Raw genomic sequence first — 25,367 nt, forward strand, 5'->3', positions numbered from 1 at the left:
AAACTGACGCAGGCCATTTGGAAACAGCCTAGCAAAACGCTGGTGCTGTAATCTTTACGCCTTTGTTTACATGCTCTGGGAACCTGGCCTGTGCAAACAACGTGGAGTCATGAAGTACTGGTGCCAAAGCTGGTCGTCACAGACTCGCCGATGACCTCAACTCAGAACACAGAGCGGTCATTACGGATGACAGCCATGTGTGGACGTATGCATGGGACACAGTGTTGAAGGCTGATACAAGTACACAACAGATAGGCCTCCCACCTCCCTGAAAGACAGCCATAACACACAGGGGTCGCGTCCTGTGAGTCTTTCACAGAAGAAACAAAAAAATGACAAACATGCACTTGGCAGCGGTGGCACCAAGTGGGGTGGGGCATGTAAGACTCGCTGGTGGACACAGAACTTCTTTAGAGAGTGAGGTAAATGGTCTACAATTAGACCAAAGTGTACAACTCCAGGAGCATATGAGCACCAGTGATTATACACTACAGAAGATGAAGGTGACATGTATACTTATAAGCCTCAAAAAAAAAAAAAAGGTTAAGTGCAAATTTTTGCCTCATTTATAAAACGTACAGGGACTCAAAATGAAACCCCAGTGCACACATCCACACAGCTTGCAACTGTGGGCAGTCATTTCACACGCAGCTACAGCAAAACAAGAGGCATGCTAAGGACATGGAAACACAGAAACACACCCAGATGAGCCAGGTGGACACAATCCAGTCAAAGGGTACACTCGTGGACACAGGGACACACAAGGCTGACATCTGGACACATGGAGAGACATGTGGATACATGTGCAGGCACAGGGACTCACACAGACACAAGCTCGTCCCCCTGGTGATCTACAGCACCCACACTGAGAAGCCCCGCCTCCAGGAACAAAGGCACCCTGAAACTAGCCCCACAGTACTCAAACCTCGAGTCCCAGCTGGGTGTCCATGGCCACAAACCTACAAACCATGAGTTGGCAAAGCAGCTGGCTAACTCGATACCACCAGCAGCAGCATCTGGGGCCTCGCAGAGGGCTGCTCTCAAGATCTGCAGCTGTCATCCTGTGAGCCCAGCCATAGCAGCTGGAACACCAGGAGTGACAGAAAACTGATGTCCTCAGGCCCCACACACCTGTGGCTACCTTGCCCTGCCCCACGCATACCCTTTCTGCTTCTCTCTGGCCCATCCACCTGGGCTGGCTCCTCAGGGCACCTGTACCAAGCGTGGGGGTGACGGCAAAGCTCATGGCACCCAGCAATCCCAAGCTTATGTGTGTACACTTCTGGAGCTATCTGGGGACAGTCATCACAAACCATGAGGACAGTTCTGAGTCTGCAATAGTCTGTGCCAAGTAGGCACATACAAAGCTCGCTGAGTTCCCGACTATCTCTCAGAACATGAGCCACTGCCTTCTATATCGCCAGCATGAGGGCTGAGGGTCCTCTGAGCAGAGCTAGCAGCTCTGCCATGAAGCTCCCATTACATAAAGATCCTGCAAGGGAGCAACATAGGACAAGACAGCAAGACTAGGCCATCCCAGCAGTGCTACAGACAGCCCTCTGACACTTCCAAACATCTAAGTTTGGTCAATAAAGCAGTGGGGGAAAGTCTAGAGGAAAAGGAACTCCATCTCTCGTGGGCTGCCACTCCTCCTAAAGGCTGAGACTGAGGCAGCTGTTCATCCACTAGGCCAGACAGCTAACAATACCTCTCCACGCTTACCAAACCCATGCTCTGGGCTCAACAAGTCATGCCTGGAGGAACTTAAAGTCATAGGCTCCTGTGACCAAGCGCTAGAGGTCTAAGTAACAGCAATTTAAGTCATTTTTGGTCTATCTGCTTGCCCGGACTATCTGCATAGCTAGTCTTTTATCCCTGACACCGAGGTCAGAGGTCATGGAGAAGGGTCATGCCTGTGGTGAGACTCCCATAACACACAGCTCAGGGTGCCCAGCTGTACCCGCACCTAGTGGCAGGATCAGACACCGTGTCCTTGTGACCAGCTACCACAGTAAGACAAGACACAAAGAGGTCTCTGGGGTCCACAGCTCAGGATGTGCTGCTTGGAAAAGCCTTCTGCATTGCATGCCTTGGCTCTGGCCCATTGGGGCAAAGGGAGCTTCTCTAGGCCAGGGCGGGTCCTGGGAGGCAGGCTGCTCAGCAGCAGACACAGCAGCGGAGGCAGCATTACCTAGGAACTGCTTTGTCACTCGCTTTCCAGGTGCTGGTGGTTTCCATGGAGACAGACTTTCTGAGTCTCCTCCAAAGATGCTTTGGCTTTATCCCAGCCTCCAGGTCCCATGCCCACCGCAAGAGGACAAGAGCAGATCCAGGGTTCCCTGTCTTTCCTGCAGTACAAGCCCCTGCTCCCCTCGAAGCCCAGGAGACCCCTGGTAGGAGCCAACAGCAGGCTAACTGTGGGCTGCCCACACTGCTGTTTCTGCTAATTACTGTGGTTCTTGCATGACCAAGCCTTAACTAGCTAAGTCCTGTCTGGGTACCATCAAGCTGATGGTTATCACATCCCAGTGTAAGCAGGTATCCATAACAGAGGCAAGGATTTGACTCAGGATACAACTCAAGGTGGGAACGTGAGGGCCAAAGCTACATTGCAAGCTTTAATTACTGTGCCTATGAGAGCCGTGGAATACATATGCCTCTAACCTGTGAATCCCTTGTCCCAAGACAGATACTTGCTGAGATGCTGGAGGCTGTTGTTTATGGGCGATAACGGGCCACGTGATTTCACTCCCCTGAACAAGTCCATTTCACCCAAATACATGTGATGCGCTGGGTCACATGTAGGTGGGATGCATGTAAGCAGAAAATGCATCAGGGTGCATGCAGGCCCCTTGGGCCTGATGGGAAATACGGTGGCCCCAAGGTTTTGCCTCTTTATGCCTCTGCAAAACATGGCTTGTCGCTATGTCCTGGGAGCCACAGAGTGGCCCTGGCCAGAGCCCATCGTCCTGGCCAGTATTTAATTAAAGCTTGTTTCAAAACTGCCTCAAAAACCGTGGAGCTTCACAATCCTCGGGCTTAGCAGGCTGAAACTACTCACCAGTGTAATGTCTGAACACCAGGAAAGACACGTAGACCAGCAGACTCAAGACGCTGCCTAAACTCTGAACAGGACCAACTCACAGACATTCTAAACAAAACACAACAAGGGAGCCCTCCAGAAGACTCAAGACACAAAGCCCTAAAAGTAGACAGAAAAACACACCTTGATGGTAATGGGTAGCAATTCATGACCTTCACATCGCAAAGCCCACGCAGGACAGAAGGAAATGGCACATGTTAGAGGCTGAAAGAAAAGAACTGTCCGGGACCGGAGAGATGGCTCAGAGGTTAAGAGCACTGGCTGCTCTTCCAGAGGTCCTGAGTTCAGTTCCCAGCAGCCACATGGTGGTTCACAACCATCTAGAATGAGATCTGATGCCCTCTTCTGGCCTGCAGGTGTACATGCAGGCAGAGCGCTATATACATAATAAATAAATACATATTTTAAAAAAAGAAAAGAATTGTCAGCTGCAAAACCATTGTTCAGGAATGAAGGAGAAATCAGGGCACCATCAAATGAGTGAAGAGTACATACAATTCCCTTTTCCCTTTGAGGTCTGTGAAATATTAATTGATGGCTGGAACAAAAGCCAGCTTCCTTGGTGTAGTTCTAAATACATTCAGAAGAAGTGCGGCAATTACAAGCAGACTACGGCAGGGTTTCTCCTCCTGTAAACTAGTAAGATATCCTCAGGAGCCTAGAGCAAGTTTTGCATCCACAATGTACCACATTAAGAAACCGCTACAAAACTATATATGAAACACACTAAAAAATACTGCAGTAACCGGGCGGTGGTGGCACACCTTTTAATCCCAGCACTTGGGAGGCAGAGACAGGCAGAATTCTTGAGTTCGAGGCCAGCCTGGTCTACAGAGGGAGTTCCAGGACAGCCAGGGCTGCTATACTGAAAAAATCCCTGGGGGCACAGAGTCTGGGGTATGTGGGAGGGCGGCTAGAGAGAGTCAGTGGCTAAGAGCACTGGCTGCTCTTCCAGAGGACCCTGCTTTGACTCCTAGCACCACGTGGCAGCTCACAGCTGTCTGTAATTCTAGTTCCGGGGGATCTGATGCCTTCTTCTAGATTCTGCAGGCACTGTAAGAACATGCTACACAGACATGCATGCAGGCAGAACACCCATACACATAAAAAAGTAAATAAATAAGTAATTAAAAAATACTGTAGATAAATCAAAATGGAATCTTAAAATATGTCTAAGTAGCACATATAAAGGCAGAAAATAGAATTTAGTCAAACAACAACAACAACAAAAAAGTTCAATAGCTGATTTAAGTCCTAACATACCAATATTAGGTCAAGTAGATACGGTCTAAATAAAACAAATGAAACAACTGGTATAAGAGGTTAACAACAGTGGCCAAAAATGTATACTGTCTACAAATAAAAAGTAAATAAAGCATTGGAGGGGGTGAAGGAATGCCCAGCAGTTAGGAGCACTAGCTGTTCTCCTAGAGAGCTGGAGCACCCACACCAAGTGGCTCACAGCTGCCTGAAGCTCACAGCTGCCTGCAGCTCGCTCACAGCTGCCTGAAGCTCACAGCTGCCTAAAGCTCACAGCTGCCTGCAGCTCGCTCACAGCTGCCTGCAGCTCGCTCACAGCTGCCTGAAGCTCACAGCTGCCTGCAGCTCGCTCACAGCTGCCTGAAGCTCACAGCTGCCTGAAGCTCACAGCTGCCTGCAGCTCGCTCACAGCTGCCTGAAGCTCACAGCTGCCTGAAGCTTACAGCTGCCTGAAGCTTACAGCTTCCCGTAGCTCACAGCTGCCTGCAGCTCGCTCACAGCTGCCTGAAGCTCACAGCTGCCTGCAGCTCGCTCACAGCTGCCTGCAGCTCGCTCACAGCTGCCTGCAGCTCGCTCACAGCTGCCTGCAGCTCGCTCACAGCTGCCTGCAGCTCACAGCTGCCTGAAGCTCACAGCTGCCTGTAGCTCTGCTCCAGGAAATCCAGTGATCCCCTCTGGCCTCCTTGGGCGCCTGAACACAGGGAGCATATAACGTACAGGCACACATAAATAAATAAATGAAAACTGGCAGTTCCAGAACAAAAAGAAGGACATTGCTGAGATCTATTGGTGATTCTAAACATAAAGGCCCTGCTGTTGAGCCTCAAACCCTGGAACAAACGGCTGAGGTGCCCTGTTCTCCCAGCACCCCTCAGTCCCTGCCTGTTACAGGGTGTGGCTGGTGTACACCCCTCGCCCCTCAGACCACCACCCAGGAACTCTGCAGCCCAGCAGCCGGGCTGCCCTTACCCCAGATGCTCTTCCCTGTGCAATCCAGCCACTCACTCGGTTACCTGCCACCTGTGTCCCTTTTGCCCTCTTAGCAGCTGCACGTGCCCGTCCCCTCCTCCCCTCTCCTCACATGGCTCAGGGTTCCGTTCTCTCTGGACTAGCCCAGATGTCTCCGCCTCTAGCTATAGTCTCCCTTTTATCTACGACCGTCTCTCCACCATGTCTAAGAACAGTCTCTTCCTTCTTTTTTTTTTATTTTAATATTTTATTAATTTATTCATATTACATCTCAATTGTTATCGCATCCCTTGTATCCTCCCATTCCTCCCTCCCTCCCATTATCCCCTCCCCTATGACTGTGACTGAGGGGGACCTCCTCCCCCTGTATATGCTCATAGGGTATCAAGTCTCTTCTTGGTAGCCTGCTATCCTTCCTCTGAGTGCCACCAGGTCTCCCCATCCAGGGGGCGTGGTCAAATATGGGGCACGAGAGTTCGTGTGAAAGTCATACCCCACTCTCCACTTCCTTTTTATTTCTTATTTCCATTCGCCTGCCATTCGTGCTACTGTAATGAAGCGCCTGAGACCACCATTTGCAAACCTGTAAATGATGGAGGGTTGTATTTCTAACAGTTGTGAAGGTTAGGAAGTCTAAGATGGAAGAAGAAGAAGAACTGCAAGTCGGCCGGGCCAGCTGCTGCCTCCAGGACCGCACCCGTTGCTGCGCCCCACAGAGCCAAACCCTGAGAAGGCCTGTCAGAGAGCGCTAACGAAAGGGTGGGGGAAGCAATGCAGGGAAGCAAACTAGGCTTCCAAAAATTACAGGGAAAAGTCAGCGTGGACTCTTAGGAAAGATTAATAAAATTGATGAACCTTTAGCAACAGTGACAAAACAAAAACAAATGGGAAGATGCCAGCTGCCACTCTGTGGAAGACCTGCAGGTGAGAGAGCCTCTGAGGAGCCGCCACTCACGCGACTTCAGACTAAATGGGCTTCCTCTGGAAAAACAGAAGCCTTTACAACCCACCCAATATGAAACAGGTAGTTTGAATATCCCCCCATGACAATGAAAGAAACTGAATCTTAAATTTTTTTAAACTCCCCCCAGAAATAAATCTCCAATATTAGAGATGGATTTGCTCCAGAATTCTGCCAAACATTTCAAGCACTGTCATCTTGACGTAGCGACTTCCGGAAAAGAGAACGTTTCCAGATTTAATTGATTAGGCTCGTATCTTTTTTTGTAATTTAATTTTTTTCTTTCTTTTTATTAATTTATTCTTGTTACATCTCAATGTTTATCCCATCCCTTGTATCCTCCCATTCCTCTCCCCCCCCCACCCCATTTTCCCATTATTCCCCTCCCCTATGACTGTTCCTGAGGGGGATTACCTCCCCCTGTATATTCTCATAGGGTATCAAGTCTCTTCTTGGCAACCTGCTGTCCTTCCTCTGAGTGCTACCAGGTCTCCCCCTCCAGGGGACATGGTCAAATGTGAGGCACCAGAAAACGTGAGAAAGTCATATCACACTCTCCACACAACTGTGGAGAATATTCTGACCATTGGCTAGATCTGGGTAGGGGTTTAAAGTTTACCTCCTGTATTGTCCTTGGCTGGTGCCTTAGTTTGAGCGGGACCCCTGGGCCCAAATCTGCCTATCATATTGTTTTACTTGTAGTTTTCTAGGACCCTCTGTATCCTTTGTAATTTAATTTTTAAAAGACAGAGTGCCAACAAGATGCTTCAGTGGGCAAAATCCCTTGCTTTCCAACCTGGTGACAGGTTCAGTCCCAAGGACTCACATGGTAGAAGTGAACCAACGCCTATAAGCTGTCTACTGGATTTCACACACACTGTGGCATGCACATACATACATACATACAAACATGCATACAATATTTAAGGTTTTCTGTTTTTTTGTTTTTGTTTTTGTTTGTTTGTTTGTTTGTTTTTCGAGACAGGGTTTCTCTGTATAATAGCTCTGGCTGTCCTGGAACTCGCTCTGTAGTCCAGGCTGGCCTCAAACTCACGAAGATCCACCTGCCTCTGCCTCCCGAGTACTGGGGTTAAAGGCGTGCGCCACCACTGCTCAGCAAAGATTTCTGAGAAAAAGACACAAAATAAAAATGCTACTCTTTCAGGAGGGCTGGAGAGATGGCTCAATGGTTAAGAGCACTGACTGCTCTTCCAAAGGACCTGGGTTCAATTCCCAGGATCCACATGGCAGCTCACACTTGTCTGTAACTCCAACTCCAAGGGAGCTTACACCCTTATATCAATGTACATAAAAAAAAAAAAAAATTTTTTTTTTTTAATTCTACTGTTCCATCACCTGCTACGGCCTAGGCTATGAACTGTGTCTCTGTATATTCTGATGATTTGTGTCTGTTTTATTATTTATGTGGGCGTTGCACTCAGGGTCTCAGGCATGACAGGCCGTACTCTATACTGAGCTGCACCGTCCGCTCAGTCCCAGCTGGAGGGCTTGATACTAGATGTCTGCTATCCGGAAACACAAATCAAACTATAGTGATCTCAATACATCATAGGAAATCCACTGCCAGTTAGGACAGGTAAATAAAAGCAGTAACAACCCCAGATGCCAGCAAAGACGGATTTCTGCACACGGCCAGTGGATTAGAGTTTAGCAAAGAAGCACCAGCCGTGGAACTATCATATAGCCTGACGCCGTCCAGTTCAAACACACACACAAGCCAGCACCATCTCCACTTGGCTGTACCATGCTTCAGACACCGTGTTGTTGGGGCTTGGCCTGGTGCTATGTATGCTAATGCTAATGACCGGCCCCCAAGATCTGGGTGCCGCACAGAGGAGCACTTGCGTGTAAACCTTGCTCTACCTAATTTAAAGTTGATTGGTTGATTAAAAATGCTGAAGCCAAGGACGTGGCCGAAGAGAAGGAGACGGAACTGGGGTTCCCAGGCTTGGGGGTTGAAGAAGCCCATGAGGCCAGGGAAGGAGTAGAGGCTGGAGAAAGAGGACATGGCCTGATGGAGAAGATCCAGCTTGATGCCAAGTAACGTGGGCCGTGGAGCCGAGACATAGCCAAATAACTTAGAGGGTTGACGTCTGCCCAGCTCCACTGCTTTAAGCTTATAAAGTAAATCATGGTCTCTCTGTGCCGATTATTTGGAAGCTAGCGGAGTTAAAGAAAACTGTTGCTTTACTAATTTACTACCTTACGCCATGTTTTTATAACCCTACCCATCAAGTGTCCTGAGCCACTTCTCCAATAACATTTTCTTGCTTTTGTCTTTTGCCACAACTTAGTGCAGGGTTCCAAACATTCTTACTAATCTGCTATGGTGAACTCTGTCCACATGACTTTCCATTTTTAATAAGGATATACAAAAACATGTATCCACCCCAGAGAGGGCACTGACAAACCACAGTGAGCTTACTGGGGTTACCTACAGGACTGTGGGCAACTCGGAGGTGCTCTTGGAAACTTATGGGCAGCTCTACCATGAACAGCAGACGGGAGGAAAGGGTCCTATACGCTGCCCTCCCATCTGCACACACCTCTCCCATGAGGGCCTCATGTCAGTCACCACAGATGCTTCCACAGGACTTCCCAGCCCAAAGGACACAGCCCCACATTTGTGAGCTGACCTCTGACACTTTTAATGTGTTTGTTTGGGATACATAAGATGCACATAATTATACACATAAGGCAAGGGACTTAAGAAACGTCCTGATGTGATTCACTAATCAGCAAATTCCCCATCTTCCCTCTTGCCTTGGGCATCTCTAATCCAAGACAACAATATTCAAATTAACAGTAACCCTACAGAGCTGGAGAGATGGCTTAGAGGTTAAGAGCACTGCCTGCTCTTCCAAAGGTCCTAAGTTCAATTCCCAGCAACCTCATGGTGGTTCATAACCATCTATAATGAGATCCGGTGTCCTCTTCTGGCCCGCAGGTGTACATGCAGGCAGAACACTGTGTATATAATAAATTTATCTTTAAAAAAAAAGGCGTGGTGGCACTGCCTTTATTCCCAGCACTAGGGAGGCAGAGGCAGATGGATCACTGTGGTCTACAAAGCAAGCCCATGACAACCAAGGCTACATAGAAGAACCCTGTCTCTGGGGGAAAAAAAGATGGCCTCAGAGTGTGTAAGTAAAAAGAAGAATTGTGTCTCTTACCTTAAATTAGAAGTTATGAATGATACGGCTTAGTGACAAAGGAAGGTCAGAAGCTGAGATGGGCTAAATGGCCTCTCACGCCAAACAGCCAAGTTGTAAATCAAAAGAAACGTTTCCTGAACGCTAATGAGCATCCGTATAAGGAAAAGCTGTCAGCCTACTGCTGACACGGAGGAAGTGCTAGAGGTCTGTGGAAATCAATGAGCCACCGCAGCCACTTCAGCCCATGCCCGACATAGAGTCCAACCTCTTTCAAGGCCAAGACTGGAGCATCAGTGCCAAGTGAGGCAGCCGGTGCTGCTGTAAGAACGATAGCAACAAGTCCGGGATGTCTGGCTGAGGTACCCGATGGGGCAGGCTTCTTCAAAACCAAGCTGCAGTATAGGAACAGTAGCTTCCCAGGCAGAAGAAGCCACTGAGAACTGCCACGGGTATAAAGATGGGGCAAGCTGATTCCATTGGGAACTGGGAGCTGAAGCCACTGCTCATTTGCCATTCTGGAATCCTCCTCGGGCCTTAAAAATTAAACCAGGTCTCCTCTGCTCTAGATGAACCGGGGTGCGGATGACCAGGTCTCCTCTGCTCTAAATGAACTGGGGCGTGGATGACCACACACCTGTTCACAGAAGAGCTGTGACGTGGTCCTTCCAGGACATGGGTGTCGTTTTGAAGCCTGCTAACACAACAGCCATTCTGCACCTCACAAACGAGCAAAGAATTCCAATGCATACGCTCTTCTGATAATCCTGGGCAAACGAACATCAACACTTCTGAGGACTCCCTGTGCTGAGCGGTACCCACCCAAGGTAGCTCGATGAGAACGTCAATAGACGCAGGATGCAGGATGTTTCCCTTCACGGGGAACTCTGGGGTCTAAAGGCTCTAGCAGAGGAGCTGCCTGCAGCTGTGGAGCAACAGCAAGAGAGCTGGAGCTAGAAATAGGGCCTGGCCTGAGGAACAATCTAAGTCACTGTCACCTCACGATCAAACCTGAGCAGACCCCAAGCTGCCTCTTACAAACGGATGCACAAAATGGTTTCCGGAGGTGGACTCGCTCCCGGCTGAAGCGGCTGTGGACACTGGTGACAAGTGGTTCACATGTCACAGCATCACCATTAGTTGGTAGAGCAGTGGCCACTTAGGAGGACCAACCTCAATTGTGAAAGAATTCCCACTGTGACTAGGAGGCTATCACAGCACACTGCAGACCGAAGACAAGTATGGGACAAGAAGAGGTTCTCGTAAGGCCAACTTCACCCTTGTCCGAGGAAATTGCCAGGCACCACTTCCTTCAGCAGCTGCCACCAACAGAAGATCTCAACAAAAAGGCTCAGCAGCAGTTAGCCCTGCCAGCAATAAAGCACTTTTTAAGTGAGGAGTGCACATGCTGTAGACACAATGTTGCTGCGCTTAATGTAGTAGATACAATGTATACGTTTACATGCATTACGGCAATAAGACGTCCTGACTTGCTTTATTGCAAAACTTACTTCACTGTAGCAGCTTAGTACCAAATCACATCTCTGAGGCGTGCCTGACTTTAGCAATAAAAGAAGTCAACTGTCACTGCCACATCATCAGTAAAGGACTGTGCTCAGTGGGGGAGATCCAAAGGTACACACTACTCAGGTGATATTCTTTTTATTTTTGTTTGTTTGGGTTTGGTTTTTTGGAGACAGGGTTTCTCTGTGTAGCCTTGGCTGTCCTGGATTCGCTTTATACACCAGGCTGGCCCCGAACTCAGAGACTCACCTCCCTCTCCCTCCTAAGTACTAGATCAAAGGTACGCGCCACCTCGCCCGGCTTCATATGATATTCTTGAAACAATAAAATCACGGAAATGCGGAAAGGATTTGTGGTTGCCAGGGGCGGCAGCGGGGTGAAGATGTGGTAAGTCTGTAGGGCTACAGAAGGGCACCAGGAAGATTCCTCCTGGGAATGCAAAGCTCAGCATCCTAGCTGTGGTGTTGCATTGTGTTGGTGACGGGTTGTCACTAGGGAAACCTGGATAGGGGTGCAATGTTCCCTCCGTACCACTTATTGCACGTATATATGAATATATATATCTCATATACACATATACTTATATATGTGTGTACACACACACACACACACACACACACATACACAATTAGCTCAAAATTCAAACTTTACCTTTTTTTTTTTTTTTAAGGTGGTGCTAACGTTCAGAGCTCACAGCGCCCAGGCCATTGGTCTCACCTGGCCCACAGACCCAGATCCTTTGTACTTCCGGCCCTGATCCTTCCTACACCAGTGTAAGTCTGGTGAGTCTGTGGAAACCCACATGTCAACCATTGCCAGTTAAAGCCTCTGACCCCTCCTCTCTGCCTATCTGTGGGCAGGAGCCAACCACCTCCCTGTACCGATCAGGGCTGCAGCCAGCTCTGGTCTCACCTGGTACACCTGGTGTACCCACCAGGGAGCAACACTACTTGCTGAGCTAGGATCTGAGAAACACTGGCGCCAGGGTCTCCACCTCAGACCACACTCCCCATCCTCAGCCTCTTCAGAGGCTAATGGAGGGAAACGCAGCAAGCGCATCGAGGAGGCCGAGAGCATGGGGTAACAGAGCCCTCCACAGTGCTTAGCAGCCGTCACTCTTACCTCGGTGTGAATCACAGCTCTGGGATGCTGAGGAGAAAGGAGCGAAGCCAGTTAGCTCACTAGCCTTTGCTCCCAAGCACCATCCTCACCACGTATGAAGCCATCTGTGGGGGTACAGCCACAGGACGCAGCACCAGCTGTCCCAGGTTATCACATCAGCGGCCTGAACGCAGTGCACACCAGAGCACCATGCTCAAGCCTACCAAGGGAATGCCAACCAGGACAGAGTAACAGTAGTAAGCCAGAAAGTAGAGACCACCAGGTAGAACTGGGGTGTCTATTCAAGATGGAAACTTAGGCCCCTCCCTCTTAAATGGTGACAACTAATTTAGAGACCATCTCAAAATCCTGACCAGGCCTACAGCTGACCAGCTACTGCTCAGTGTGGGAAACACGTACCCCAGAGTGAGGTACATGTTGCTCCAGACCCTGACGCCTGTGTCTGACTCCTGCACTCACAGTGGCATTCCCAGAACCCTGAGTCCACTCTGTGCCCCCGAGCTCTGTACTCTTTGACAGGCCGGGTTGTGTCCCAGAGGAACTCTGTAGAAAGACTTCACTTCCTGATCCCTGGGCTGTAGGGGTCAGGTGTGGAGGGTAGGTGACAACAGGCAAGTTTCCTGGCTAACCGCCCTGGGTGCTGGCTGCCTAGTGACTTCTAGGTCCAATTTGGAATAATCTGAGAGGCCCTGAAGGCTGAATTTCAGAGTGTCTCAGCCCAAAATTTACCCAAATCTGAGGGCACAGGTTGTGGAAGGTATGAGAGACAGGTGGGCATGTGTCCTAGGACCTAGAATTATTATTTTCTTCTTCTTTTTCTCCTTTTTCTTCTTCTTCCTCCTCCTCTTCCTCCTCATCTTCATCCTCTTCTTCTTCCTATTTTTCTGAGACAGGGTTTCTCTGTGTAGCCCTGGCTGTCCTGGACTCACTTTGTAGACCAGGTTGTCCTCGAACTCACAGAGATCGGCCTACCTCTACCTCTCTGAGTACGAGGCCTAGGGATGTTCCTAGGAGTTTTTATTGGAAGGTGGTCCAGCTGTGAGCATATCCCATTCCTACACCCTGTAGTCAGCCCAAGGTCTGGGGTACTGGGGATTGTGGAAGCTCTCCACCTTGAGGCAGTGGTTAGCAGATTTCAGGAGTGCCTCCCACCCTCACCCAGGGTCCAGCTCGGAGGCGGGTGGGCCTGTGCACAGCCTCAAGGGCACACAGCACTCCTCCAGAAGGCCCAGCTTTGCTTTCATAGAAGGCAGGCTTTGGGGTTTGTTTTGCTCACGGGTTATCCTGAATCTGGAACCACACAAGGACTTTTAGACTCTGGAAATAACTGACAAGACCAGAGCTTGAAGCCACTTCAGCTAGGCGACTGTGGATCTCCAGCTAGCCGGAGTCAGGGAAGAGCCTGACCCCCTAAACACAAGTCAGTGGGGAGCACTCCTGAGAGGGGCTTGATTCTGCCCCATAATCCAGAAGTGTAGAGTCCTGGAGCAAAGAAAAAAGTAGAGGGAGGAAGGAAAAGAGCAGAGAGTGAGCTAGGTCCTCTATAAATACCCACTTGCAGGGGTGTTGGCAAGGAGGGAGGCTGGGCACCACTCATCAAGCAGGGTGTCCCTGGGGCTTTATGTAAGCTGCACAGGGCTCTGGGGCTGCCCCAGAAACAGGAGGCCATCTGGGTTGGGAATACCGGTGCTGAACCCAATGTCACCAGCACTCACCCAATGCCACATTCACATGGCAGCATTCACGGGACTGCTCAGGAGCAGGAGCCCTATTGTACAAGAGCGGGGGGTGAAGAGGTTCCTATGTCCTGGGTCTGGCAAGTCCTTGGATGCCACAGGACCAGGAGAAGTTGCAATGCCCCCTGGGTATCCAATAAAGTTGTGTGGATAGTACTTGGAGGGCCTTAAAACTGGTCTCAAAAAGACAGGGATCAAAGGGTTTCCCCTGGGGGGCTACAGAGGCCGCCTCTCAAAACTGGATTCCTCACCCCAGTTGCTCCAGCCACACTTAGGGACAGCAGATCATCGGAGCCCTGGGTGTCGGGAGGGGAAGGGAGCCCGGGAAACCCCAACTTGATGAGCACTGGCATCCACCCCCACACTGCGTGAAGCTGCTATAACCACTGCTAGGTATGCTCTGGGGTCACCCTCCCCTCAGACACATGTCACTCTCTCTCCATGTCTCTTGGGTCCCTTGATGGCAGGCACACACAGTATCCCGAAGCACTGTCTCCTTGCCCTGCAGCAGATGTCCACGATGCCCATCTGTTTGTGCCTCCCTAGCCGTGAAGGAGTCCCCCTCCCAAGTCAGGCTACGTCCTTGTGTCCTGGAGGCCCTTCGACACCCATGGCTTAAGCACGGAGTTCAGAGTCTGACTCTAAACTCACTGTCCACCTCCGTCCCAGCGAGGCGGCCCATGCTCCTCCTCTTCCCACAGGAGATGAGTCCAGAGAGAGGAGCCTGAGCTCTAATTACATGTCCTGGAAAAGAATCTCAGTTTAATTTGAAGTAAAACAAGAAGCTGTGGTTGACAGTGCGTCCCCAGGGGACCACCTGCCGGAGCCAAGGCACGTTTCCCTGTGCCTCCGTCAGCTAGGCCGCAGCAGAGACGCCCCTGTTACTGTGGACCTAAGTCCTCTAGGCCAAAGGCTATACAGCAGGGTTTTCTGGGGATCCTGGAAGGGAGGAGGCAGTGACAAGGTGGGGTGGGGACAAGAGAAGTAGGGTGGGCACCGCAGCCTGGAAACGTGAGTGTCAGGTTTGAAAGTCAGAGTGCTACAGAATCTGCCTTCTCAGCACACCTCTTGAATGCTGGAGGCCTGGCCCTGTGGCCTCACCTGGCCCTGTGGCCTCACCTGGCCCTGTGGCCTCACCTGGCCTGCTGCTGTCTCTGGCACCTCACTCTCAAGTGTCTGCTTTCCGCCCTGTGCCCTGTGCCAACCCAGACCACTGCGCTTGTCGCTGCACCCTCTCTCCCACCCTCTTCTACCAAAACTGTCTCTCAAAGGTCTCCTGGCACCAGTGGCAGTACCACTTTGAGCCTTCCCCCGCTCCAAGAACAAATGGACAGTTTGCTTTATGTGTCAGAAAAACACATGGCCAGGCAAAGGGCAAGAATCTATGTGGTCACTTCTGTGTCCCAAGAAACCTAACTGGGGTAGAAGGTAAGAGGTGTCTCTGGCGAACCCCCTTCCCAGTGAACAAGCTAGACGATCAGACAGTGAAGAAGAGGCAGCTGGGAAGGACACACTGGGGTGCTGGGCTAACGGAGCTCTAGTGCCCCACCCCCACCCTCTCTCAGTCACCCCGCCTTGCTCTGCCCTACATTCATCTCCTACATCTCCGTCTCCTGTATCTCTTCACTCATCTTCACACGTCTCAGCCGACGCACTTGCTTCCAAATGCAGTGGGAACAGTCTGTAAAGAGCGCAGCCATCTCTGCCACCTCTGCCCACCTCAGCTCAGCAACCTCCAGCCCGCAGACGCTCATTTCCGTTGGACAGACCAATACAGCGACCAGGGTCCTGTACACGTCTTCGCCCAGACCCCAGGGCTGACCTTCTCCGACGGCATCATCCTTTTTCCTGCCCCTTCGCACCAGTGTCCAGGTAGGCTGCTACTTCCTAGCCTGATGCGGCACTCTGAGTCTCTAGCCTCTAACCACACCAACCATTTTTATTACAAAGCACCATAAACAATAAACATAATTGTTACTATCAGGTCCCAGCACAAGGCCCCGGTGCCCAGCAGTCTCACTCCCCCACACACCTAACCCACTTCAGGCCACGCCACACATTTCCCTCCAAGATCAGCTTTGTGGTGCAGAACGTACTCTCTCTGAAGTCCTCAGGTGCACACACATGCTCCCCTGGGTCTCTATCACCTCCTTGCCCGGGCAACCCCACAGCTATGGGCACCAGGCTGCAGTCCGAGATAGCTTCTCCAGATCCTGGGCATCCCTGTCCACTCTCTGCCATACTCTTGGGCCACTCAGGCCCTCCCACCCCTGAAGCCTTCCCTGACTGCCCACACAAGGCATGCCCCACGCACCCCTCACCCACTTCCCCACCACGATCAAGGTTATTTAGTCCTTCTTTGACATGTTGAGTTGGCCCATGCCAAGAAGCACTGTGACCTAGGCAGGATGCAGGCCTGCCCTGGTGATAGTCTGGGAGGTGGAAACCTAAGCCAGTGACTACAGCACATCTAAGCACCACCCAGGTACCAGATTACATATGCTGATGAGAAACAGGCTGGGAAGGGCACCTGGCCCCTTGGATGCTGCTCACAGGAAGGGGCTCTGCATTTTGTCCCCGTGTTCATACCATCCAGCAAACACTGAATAAGTAAGTGACTAATGGGTGAGTGACTGGAGCAGCGTTGGCAGAAGAGAAGCTTAAATGTTCAAGGGGATGAACGGTCACAGGTGGACATATGCGGTGGTCATGAGGGAAGAGGCAGAGGAGTGGCAGGACATAGCTTTCAGGTGGCCTCTGGCTGAGCAGGGATGGTGGCTCTTTCTGTCCTCTTCCAACTTGGGCTCCCATCAGGGCAGTTCTGGGCCCTGCTCATCCTACTGTGCAGAAAGAAGTGTCCTTTGAAAAGGAGGTGGGCATGGAAGCTTGCCCCTATCCCTCCAATCAGCTGTAGGACAAGGAAGGAAACCCTCTCCTGGTAGTAAAGCAGAGCCCATATTAGGAGATATAAGCACTTGTCCCCACCCCACCAAGGAACAACAGTTTGGGTGGTAATCCATGGTCCAGTGAGGAGCAGGAACTCAGAACTGAGAGGTTAGACTCAATGGGCACAGGCCCATATTCCACAGGCCAGCCTCAATGCCCAGAAAACACCAAAATCTCACATGATCCCCATGGTTCCAGAAGCATCCTTTTGACCTATATAGGGCCCATAGCCAGATCCCATCTATGCCCTTAGACTGGCCAGTGCCCAGCATACCCAGTTGATCACAGCCCTTGCACATATACAGTAGTGCAGATAGAAAACGACACCTGAGAAGGAATTGATGAAAACAGCTGTGAGCACCTGGCCTTGGCTTCTCTAAAGGGGATACGGTCGGTGTGGCAGCATAACTCCCTACCCTACCCATGCCCAGGCATCTCTCACAACCTCCACACCAGCATGAGGGAAAGAGAGACCCCTGCTGGCCACTGGGGATACGCCTGGCTTCACTAGGCAACAGGCCAGGGTGCTGTCTGCCTCTCCCCTCTGGGCCTCCGGCCCTCTAAGCACCAATTAAACAAAGCTTAATTAAAACAACAAAATAACAAGAAAGTGCCACACCCCCATATGTACTCTGCCACAGGGACCTCAGCTCAGGAGGGTTAGAGACGGGTTCTTCCCTGGGTTTCCCACCAAAGCCTCCCACAGATAGACACATGCGGGTCCCTTGAGATTCGGCATCCTAGAGGAGCGTCCTGATGTGGCTCTGTGGCTCATGTGGGCCTCCATGACACATGCATCACCCTGCTACCTGGGGGGCGGGGGGGAAGGAGAGGGGGGCAGGGAGGGATTCTCCAAAACCTGGCACTACCTCAAGGAATTCGATGCAAAGGGAGAAGCCTAAAACCGTGACAGCAATGCCAGCTTTCCTGCTAGCACAGAAGGCAGAGGACGGAGAAACAGGCCAGGAGGCTGAGATGAGGCAGGGGACAGAGTAAGGGAAGGCACAGAAGAGTGAAGGAAGCCGGAAGGAAGGAGGAGCAGAGGAGGAGGAGAGAAGACTACTGCACAAGAGGCAGAAAAGGAGACGTGGATAAACAGAAAGTGGACAAGGAGATGGCCAAGGCTAGAGCAGGACAGCCCTGCCTTTCTTTTTGGAGCCCTAGCATCTTCTCCCAGGCATTCACAGGAAGATTAGCACTCCTGTCCTCCACCCCTACCCTCAGGCCTCTCCTAGGATCAGAGTTCTGGAAGAGCTGGGGGGCGGGGGTTCTACAGGCAGGGGTGTGGTGGGGAACTCTTGGTGTTTCTCCACACACTCCCTTGCCTCCTTGTTCCCAGGCAGCCTATACCTTGGTGGAAGATTCTAGTAGCAGCCTCTCCCTTGCCAGCCTCTCCCCTCAACATTGAGCAGTTTGGCCACCACTCACTGCCCGCTCCTAGATGCCTGCCCTAAGAGAGGCTCAGGGGACACTCTGAAAAATAAGACGCCATTCTATTCCTCAGGGAGTTGATCTCAAGGGAAGGAGAGCTGTAAACAGCTGTAGTTACCCCTGGATGCCCCCAGGTAGTAGCCCTGGATGTGGGGAACACCCAACCCACAGGGGCCACACTTTCACCAACCCCAAGTGGTTGCTTACTTATGTCATCGGTGGAAAGCAAGCCTCCATAAAGCTAGAGAGGGCTTTGTGTAAACACCATGTCAGCACGTTCCCACAACCCACAGAAGTGTGCAAAATCCTGGTCGCAATCACATGGAAGGCGCTGAGGCCACCAACACACTACATTCCTTGGCCATACCAGACAACTCCGGGAGACTAACCTTCTCCCTTCCCCAGACATACAAATGTGGTCCTCCCAGCAGAGCTACTGTGCTATGATGGGGAGCACCCCATGTCTCTGGGGACCTTACTTAGGAGCCCAGAGGTCATTATCTGACTTCATTTATTCCTCAAATACAAGAGCTCATGGTGGCTGAAGCCCCAGACCCAGGCTTCCCAGCCACCTCTTTCCTGCTCTCCATTTGCCCAACACCGACACACACACACACACACACACACACACACACACACACACACACACACACACACACGCTCCAGGCCTCCACAGATGCCAGTTGACAGAGAAGATGGTGCCACATCAACCCCTATTAAAAATGTGCTCTTGCCGGGCACAATGGTGCACGCCTGTAATCCCAGCACTGGAGAGGCAGAATCAGGCGGGTCTCTGTGAGTTCAAGGCCAGCATGGTCTACAAAGCAAGTCTAGGACAGCCAGGACTACATAGAGAAACCTTGCCTCAAAAAACCAAACAAAACAAGAACAAAAGTGCTCTCACTTCTAGTGGGCCAGCTATGCCCCAATCTGAGCACACAGTCTCCTAGGACAGATGACATTGCCATCCCTTGACCGACAGCGCCTCTGCGAAAGCCCCAAGCTCTGTGTAGGCAACCCTCATCCCAGCCCCAGCCCCTGTAATTCCACAGTCCTAACCCTACACCAGAGAAACAGAATAGGGCGTGCGGCGCTCGGTAGGCAGATAAATCAATAGAGGCAGCTCGGGGCTGGCCACATACTGGCTTCCTGAGGCTCCTGTGTGGTTGGGAGTTTTATCTTGGCCATTATAAGGAAGCACTGACAGGAAACGGTGGGCATACTTTGTGACTAAACACATTTGAGGCAGAGGGGCTGGAGAGGTGGCTCTGGTAGAAAGGCCTGGCTCAGTTTCCAGCAGCCACATGGTAACTGCGGTTCCAGGGGACCTGATGCCCTCTTCTGACCTCGGAAGGCACCAGGCACACATGTGGTGCACAGACATGGATGCAAGCAAAACACTCACTCATAAATAAACCAAATAACAAAAGCATTGCCAGGGCAAGAACCAGGAACGTGTATGCAGCCTCACACAGCGGAGTGGCACAAAGCTACCAGGGACATGTACGCAGCCTCACACAGAGTGGTGGCACAGAGCTACCAGGAAGACATCCCAGGCAGCTTCTCAGCCAGGAAGTGCTCAGATGCCAAGCATTCCTCCAAGATCACAGACGGATAAGAACCTTCCTCAAAGAAGCCCCTCACTTGCTGGGCACAGCATCCATAGTGCCCAAATTACCACCTTGCTTTTCTGGTCTGTAAGCAGGCTCCTCCAGACAGGCCACTAGGAATGAGCCCTTTGGGAAAACACATTATAAACACAAACATGGTCCTCACGCAGAAGCTGCAGCGCAGCAGATGGGAACAGACCCCTAATGTCTCTGAGAGCCTCACTTGGGAGCCCAGAGGCCATCACATGAGTGGGGAGAAGCAGTCCTCATTTACCCAGGAGTACAGTTGGAGACCACTTAGGCACTACAGTCAGGGCAGCACACACGCACGCACGCAAGCTTGCCCACCTACCCCGTGAGGACCACCACGAAGTCCATGACATTCCAGCCATTTCGAAGGTAGGAGCCCTTGTGGAAAACGAAACCCAGCGCGATGATCTTGATCCCCGCCTCGAAGCAGAAGATCCCGATGAAATAAGGCTCCGTGTCATCCTGAGGAGGAGCACAGGACAGTGTTCACCTCTGTCCCCTCGGAAAAATGGCTAAAAAGCAGTCCCCGTCTGATGGACATACGTCCTACCCCTAGGCTTACCCTGCCAGCCACCATGTTGACTTCCCAGAATGCATTGCTTCCACCAGCCTGAGTGTGCTCATCTGACATGGCTCATAATGTGACCTGTCGTTTGCTGAGGTGAACAAAGGTGTCCTGAGTATGTCTAGGAGTCCTTAGGCCTCTAGTCTATCAACAAGGTACCCAGGACTATCCTGCTGTCATCATGTATCTGACTTTGCTCAAGAAGGTAAAAAAAAAAAAAAAAAAAAAAAAAAGGTAGTGCCAATGCTCACTGGGGATGCCCGCAAACCAAATCCTTGTATTAACCAGAGCAACCCTTTCTGTACACTAAAGTCTTCTCCATTCTAAGGGCACAAAGGCACAGAGAGGGAGTAACTATAGCAGAGATCAGAGGTAAACCCAGCAGCCACCTGGGTGTGGCCACTATGCCAGGTTACTTGGAAAGCCTGACGTCCTTAGATTTTGCTCTGGGACTTATCCACACATGCAACACATATGAACAAGCAGAACATACAAATTCTGACAGGGAGGAAGAAAGGAAAAGCTCCAACATTAAGGATGCTACAGTGATGGTATCTACGGAGACCAAAAGGCAGCGCCTCTCTACAGGCCGGGCCCAAGGCCCAGCAACAGGCATGAGACTAGAAGGTGGGAGCAAACCCAGAAACTCAGGTGGACCAAGGCTCAGGGAGCGTCATCAAAGGTATGGCAACAAAGGCGCTAGGGCTAGAGACTAAGGGGAAGATTATTGTTAGAAGAAACAGTGGACCCAAAGGAATGAAGATTGATTGGGACTCTAGTAAGAGCCCCAAGTCTACTTGTTAGCCCAGACTTACAAGATATGATGCTGGGGAGAAAGATATTACATGACCGTGCGTGTAGAAAGCAATAGGAGCATCATGTGTAAGGGGAGGGGAGCAGAGGGCTTTAGGGAGATGAACAAGGAGGGGGTTAGCATGGTCTAGTTGCTGCACTCTGGAGTAGCAGCTTTAAACAGAGGAAGAAGTGATGCTGACTGAGGCAGCCGGCTTCCAGCGTCTACTCACACAAGGGTTGGCCCCTAGAACCAGCTCCAGCAAAACCTGCTTTTCAGAGCCACTACGCCTCCATGAGGAAAGACTGGGTGTGTGGCCTACATACTTGGTCCAAGGAGTTACCAGATGAGATGGGATCCGCTAACTTCCTCTTCAGCTGGGGCCTTTCCCCCAAGAAGTCTGGCCCTCGAGGGCCCTGTGCCTTGCCAACACCTCAGCTTGGCCCTTTCTCTCTTGCCTGCGGGGAGCCAGCCCCTGAGACTAACCGCCACCGATGGCTCTCAAGCTTGGAACTAGAGGTAGCTATGAGTAGGCATGAGAAGAAAGCTACATCCGAGGGGCCTGGCAACTGAGCATCCACGATGGCCTGGTGCTCCTGCCCTGCCTCCTGATGTTGACTCACGGCAGGGTGAGACTGCTAGAGGAAGGCATGAACTAACTGTTCTTGGCCTCAAGGTTTCTGATCTAGTTTAGCTGGGAGAGGCTGCCAGCTACACCAGAGAAGGAGCTGATCCCAGAAGGTCTTCAAAGAAGGCTTCCTGGTCAGAAAGAGAGAAAAGCAGACAAGATCCTAGGGCCGCTAGCAAGGAAACCCTACCCTAGGTCCTTCTGCCCAGCTCCTGTAAGCCAGACCCCGTGAGTGATGGGGCTGGCAGATAGGTAGGCCAATGGCTTAGGAGCACTGGGCTGCAAGTGCAAGGCTTGGACAGCTATAGAAGGCAGGAGAGTAGGAAGCAGAGTCCCTAGAGATGAGGCAGGCCCAAGGCCAAGGGAGGCTCAAAACATCCCCTAGCTGCCACCTAGGCAGTGGCTTCAGTTTCCAAGCCCAGCTTTCTTTTGTTCGCCCTAATAGCCCGAGGACTAGGACTACAGGAGAGACTAAGGTTAGCAGAGAGCCCTTGGATCTCCAGTGTAGGTTCAAAGCAGGCATATACTGCTTGTTTCCCCAAAAGCTTAGCTACTAAAATTACATCTTACTCATTCCCACCATCACCAGAACCAAGCTTGTCCCACCAAACGTCAGTATATCAGCAAACCGGACATATTAACACAGGTACCCGGAAAGCTGGACACCAGAGTGGCCTGTAAAAGGATGCCTAAGTTCATGACCTCATTGCGCTGACCTCGCTCTAGCCTGTGACCCTCCCGTCTCCCTGCCGGAGTTCCCTAGAGACATGGTCACTAGCCGTGGGCTGGCACTGGTGAGACTCAATCTGACGAACCTCCAAGTTCACTCCCTTCTCGGGTGAGTATTCACCACAAGGATACAGCAGACAGAGAAGCTACTCTGCCAGAAGCCCAGAAGAACAGAGGAATCCTACGGGGTATGCCCAGAAGCGCCCAGGGACTGTTGTTTGCCATCTCCCTTGACACATGACTTAACTCACTCTCCTCCTTCTCAGCCTACAGTAAGCCCACTCAGCCTTCCCGTGAACCCCAAGCAGCCATCCTAGGCATCCTCTTAAGTTGGTTTATCTTGATGCTCACCTGGTCACAGTCGCCTCCTCTTCCACACTGCAGGGGAGTGGAAAGAGAGGCCACACCAGAGCCCAGAAGGCTACACGTTGCTTTATCTGAGCTAAAGCCAGAGAAGCAACAGCCAGGACAGAGAAAGGATGGAACAGCCTCGTCTCCTTAGAGACCTCAGTCCCCAGTGCCCTTCCTGACCTCCACTCGCTTCTCCTCCACACTGTACAATGCTGCAGTCTCACAGTCACACCCTGGATGGGCTAAACCCAGGCAAAGGGCAGCAGCAAAAAAGCTGTGTGTGCGCCCTCACCTGTGAAGGGGCGTTACCCCTCAAGGCTCCAGAGTCCAGAAGGCTAGTCTTCAATCCTGCCTCCTGCCTCATAAAACCCATAATCCCAGAGGCATGGCCCCTGGTTCCCACAGTGGGCAGCCCTGGGTTCTAGAAAGCTCTTGACAGGACACTAGAGGGAAATGTGGATTCAGAACATTTAGGAAGAAGTGCCTCCTTAGGTTGCATGGCAGGAAAGGTGGTCAGCTGGCCACAGGGCTAGCCACAAAGCCCGACTGATACTCTTGTTCTCTTCCTGAGAAATGTCCTGTCTAGAAACCAAGGCTAGCCAAGAATGGCCAAATGGACCGTCTGGGGATCAGGGGCAGTTAAAGGCACAAGATAGACCAGCTGAGGTTTCCCTGGTTTTCCATCAGGCTCGCTGGCCACCCCAGATTCCTGGCACTGGAGGGGGAGTCATATGTAGCCTAGGGCCCTGCCTGTCCAGCTCAGACACAGCAGACAACCTGGCACTACCTCCACCTTTCTCCCGGCCCCAGACCCTCAGCCAGCACTCACCAGGCGCTCAGACATAGGAGTCTTGTCCCCATCAGGAAGGTGCTGCTCCAAAGCGAGAACAATGCAGTTGGCGATGATGGTGGCCAGGATCATGTATTCGAAGGGCGTGCGTGGGTTAAGGACTGGCTAGGAGGCGCTACGCGGGTTAGTGAAGAAGAGGGCAGCGCAGTGCAGCAGCCGGGGCAGAGTCCCGCTGGCCTACACCCACCTTCCCGCGGACCACGGCTAGTCTTCCCAACTCCCCGCCCTAGTTCTGGGGGCAGCCAAGAGGCGGGGCCTCTGCAGTTGCCCAGCCCCTCCGCTAGTTCCGACGCCGTCAGCACCACGGACAGCTGCTTTGCCTAGCCGGCCAGCGCCACCGGGGAACCCGCCTGTCGCCCCTCGGAGCCGTAGAAGCGGGCCCTGCGCAGGCGCACACTCTACCTAAAGACACAGCCACAAGTATCTACACCCGCACGTGAACATAATGTACCAAGAATGCCTAACACACGCACGCGCAGCACCAGCTCGTGCGATGCCCGCACACAAACGCAAGCACCTGCAGTCAGCACGCGCACGGACCTGCATCCACACAGCGCTCACACCTGCATAGACTCAGATTCGCCCTCCCGTGTCCTCCAGGCCAGCCGCATGCTGTGTGCCTCAACCTGGATCCCCACAAGACCAAGAGCACGAAGGGACAAGTCCCGGGTCAGAAGGGGCTCCGCCCAGCGTGAACCGGGTCCGTCGTGGCCTCCACAACCACACACGCGCACACCCAAACCACGCACATACGCACCCGGAGACCGCCCCAGAGGCCCCGCCCCGCTCCTCCTCGCTGGGCCGTGGGGTCCGCGACTCGCCTCTCCCGGGTCGCACCCCCTCCCAGCACCAGAAAGATGGCCACTGGGCGCCGCCGCCCAGGCCCCAGCCGCCCCTCCTGGACCTGCCGCGCGGACACCGACGTCGCCCCGGCCCCTGACCTCCGCCGGTTCCCGCCCCGCCAGGCCCCCGTAGGATATGGCCATTCCGTGATGCGCTTAGCGTATTTGCGGACGACGTTGTCCTCGCTGAAGACGAAGAGCGAACGGTTGACGGTGAAGCAGTTCTGCTTGACTGGGATGGGGTTGTACAGGGCCATGGTCCGTGCGCGCTGCGCAATGGACTGCTTGTACAGGACCCGCTGGCCCGGCGGCAGACCACCCTGGCCCGGGCCACCGGCCCCGCCGGCCCCGCCGCCCCGAGCCCGCTCCCCGCCGCCGGTGCCCCCATAGCGGCCGCCCAGCTCGTCCCCGAAGCGGACCATGACTCGCGGACGCCGCGAGCATCCCCGGCTCCGCGGCCCGGCACCGAGGGCGCGGCGCGCCAGGGGCTCCTAGCCGAGCCGCAGCGAGCTGCCTGGACCTCGCCCGCCAGCTGCTACCGCACCCGAGCCGCGGCCCCACGCCACGCCCTATAAGGGGTCGGTCACGCGGCCGCGCCTAACCAATCCGCGTCAGTCCCACCCCCGGACCTCACAGACCCCGCCCCCGCGGCCGCCCCCGCCGGAGTCCGCGGCGGTCCTCGGGGAACGCCGAGTTGCTTGCGTGTGCCCAGCTCCTGGCAGCGTGAGCCTCTGAGTGCCCCCG

General features: G+C 52.5%; 1 protein-coding gene across 1 annotated transcript in view; it reads right to left on the bottom strand.

Annotated features, from left to right (window-relative positions):
* Positions 1 to 25,150, bottom strand: part of Cacna1b (calcium voltage-gated channel subunit alpha1 B) — a 174,103-nt gene extending 148,953 nt beyond the window's left edge. Inside the window, exons 1-3 of the mRNA XM_051166217.1 lie at positions 24,762 to 25,150; positions 23,761 to 23,866; positions 20,188 to 20,327 (exon numbers count right to left, since the gene is read on the bottom strand). Coding sequence (XP_051022174.1) covers positions 20,188 to 20,327; positions 23,761 to 23,866; positions 24,762 to 25,045 — 530 coding nt within the window. The 5' untranslated portion in view covers positions 25,046 to 25,150. The remainder of the gene's footprint in view (positions 1 to 20,187; positions 20,328 to 23,760; positions 23,867 to 24,761) is intronic.
* Positions 25,151 to 25,367: the final 217 nt, after the last annotated feature.

Source organism: Acomys russatus, chromosome 24, assembly GCF_903995435.1.
Source record: "Acomys russatus chromosome 24, mAcoRus1.1, whole genome shotgun sequence".
NCBI lineage: Eukaryota > Metazoa > Chordata > Mammalia > Rodentia > Muridae > Acomys > Acomys russatus.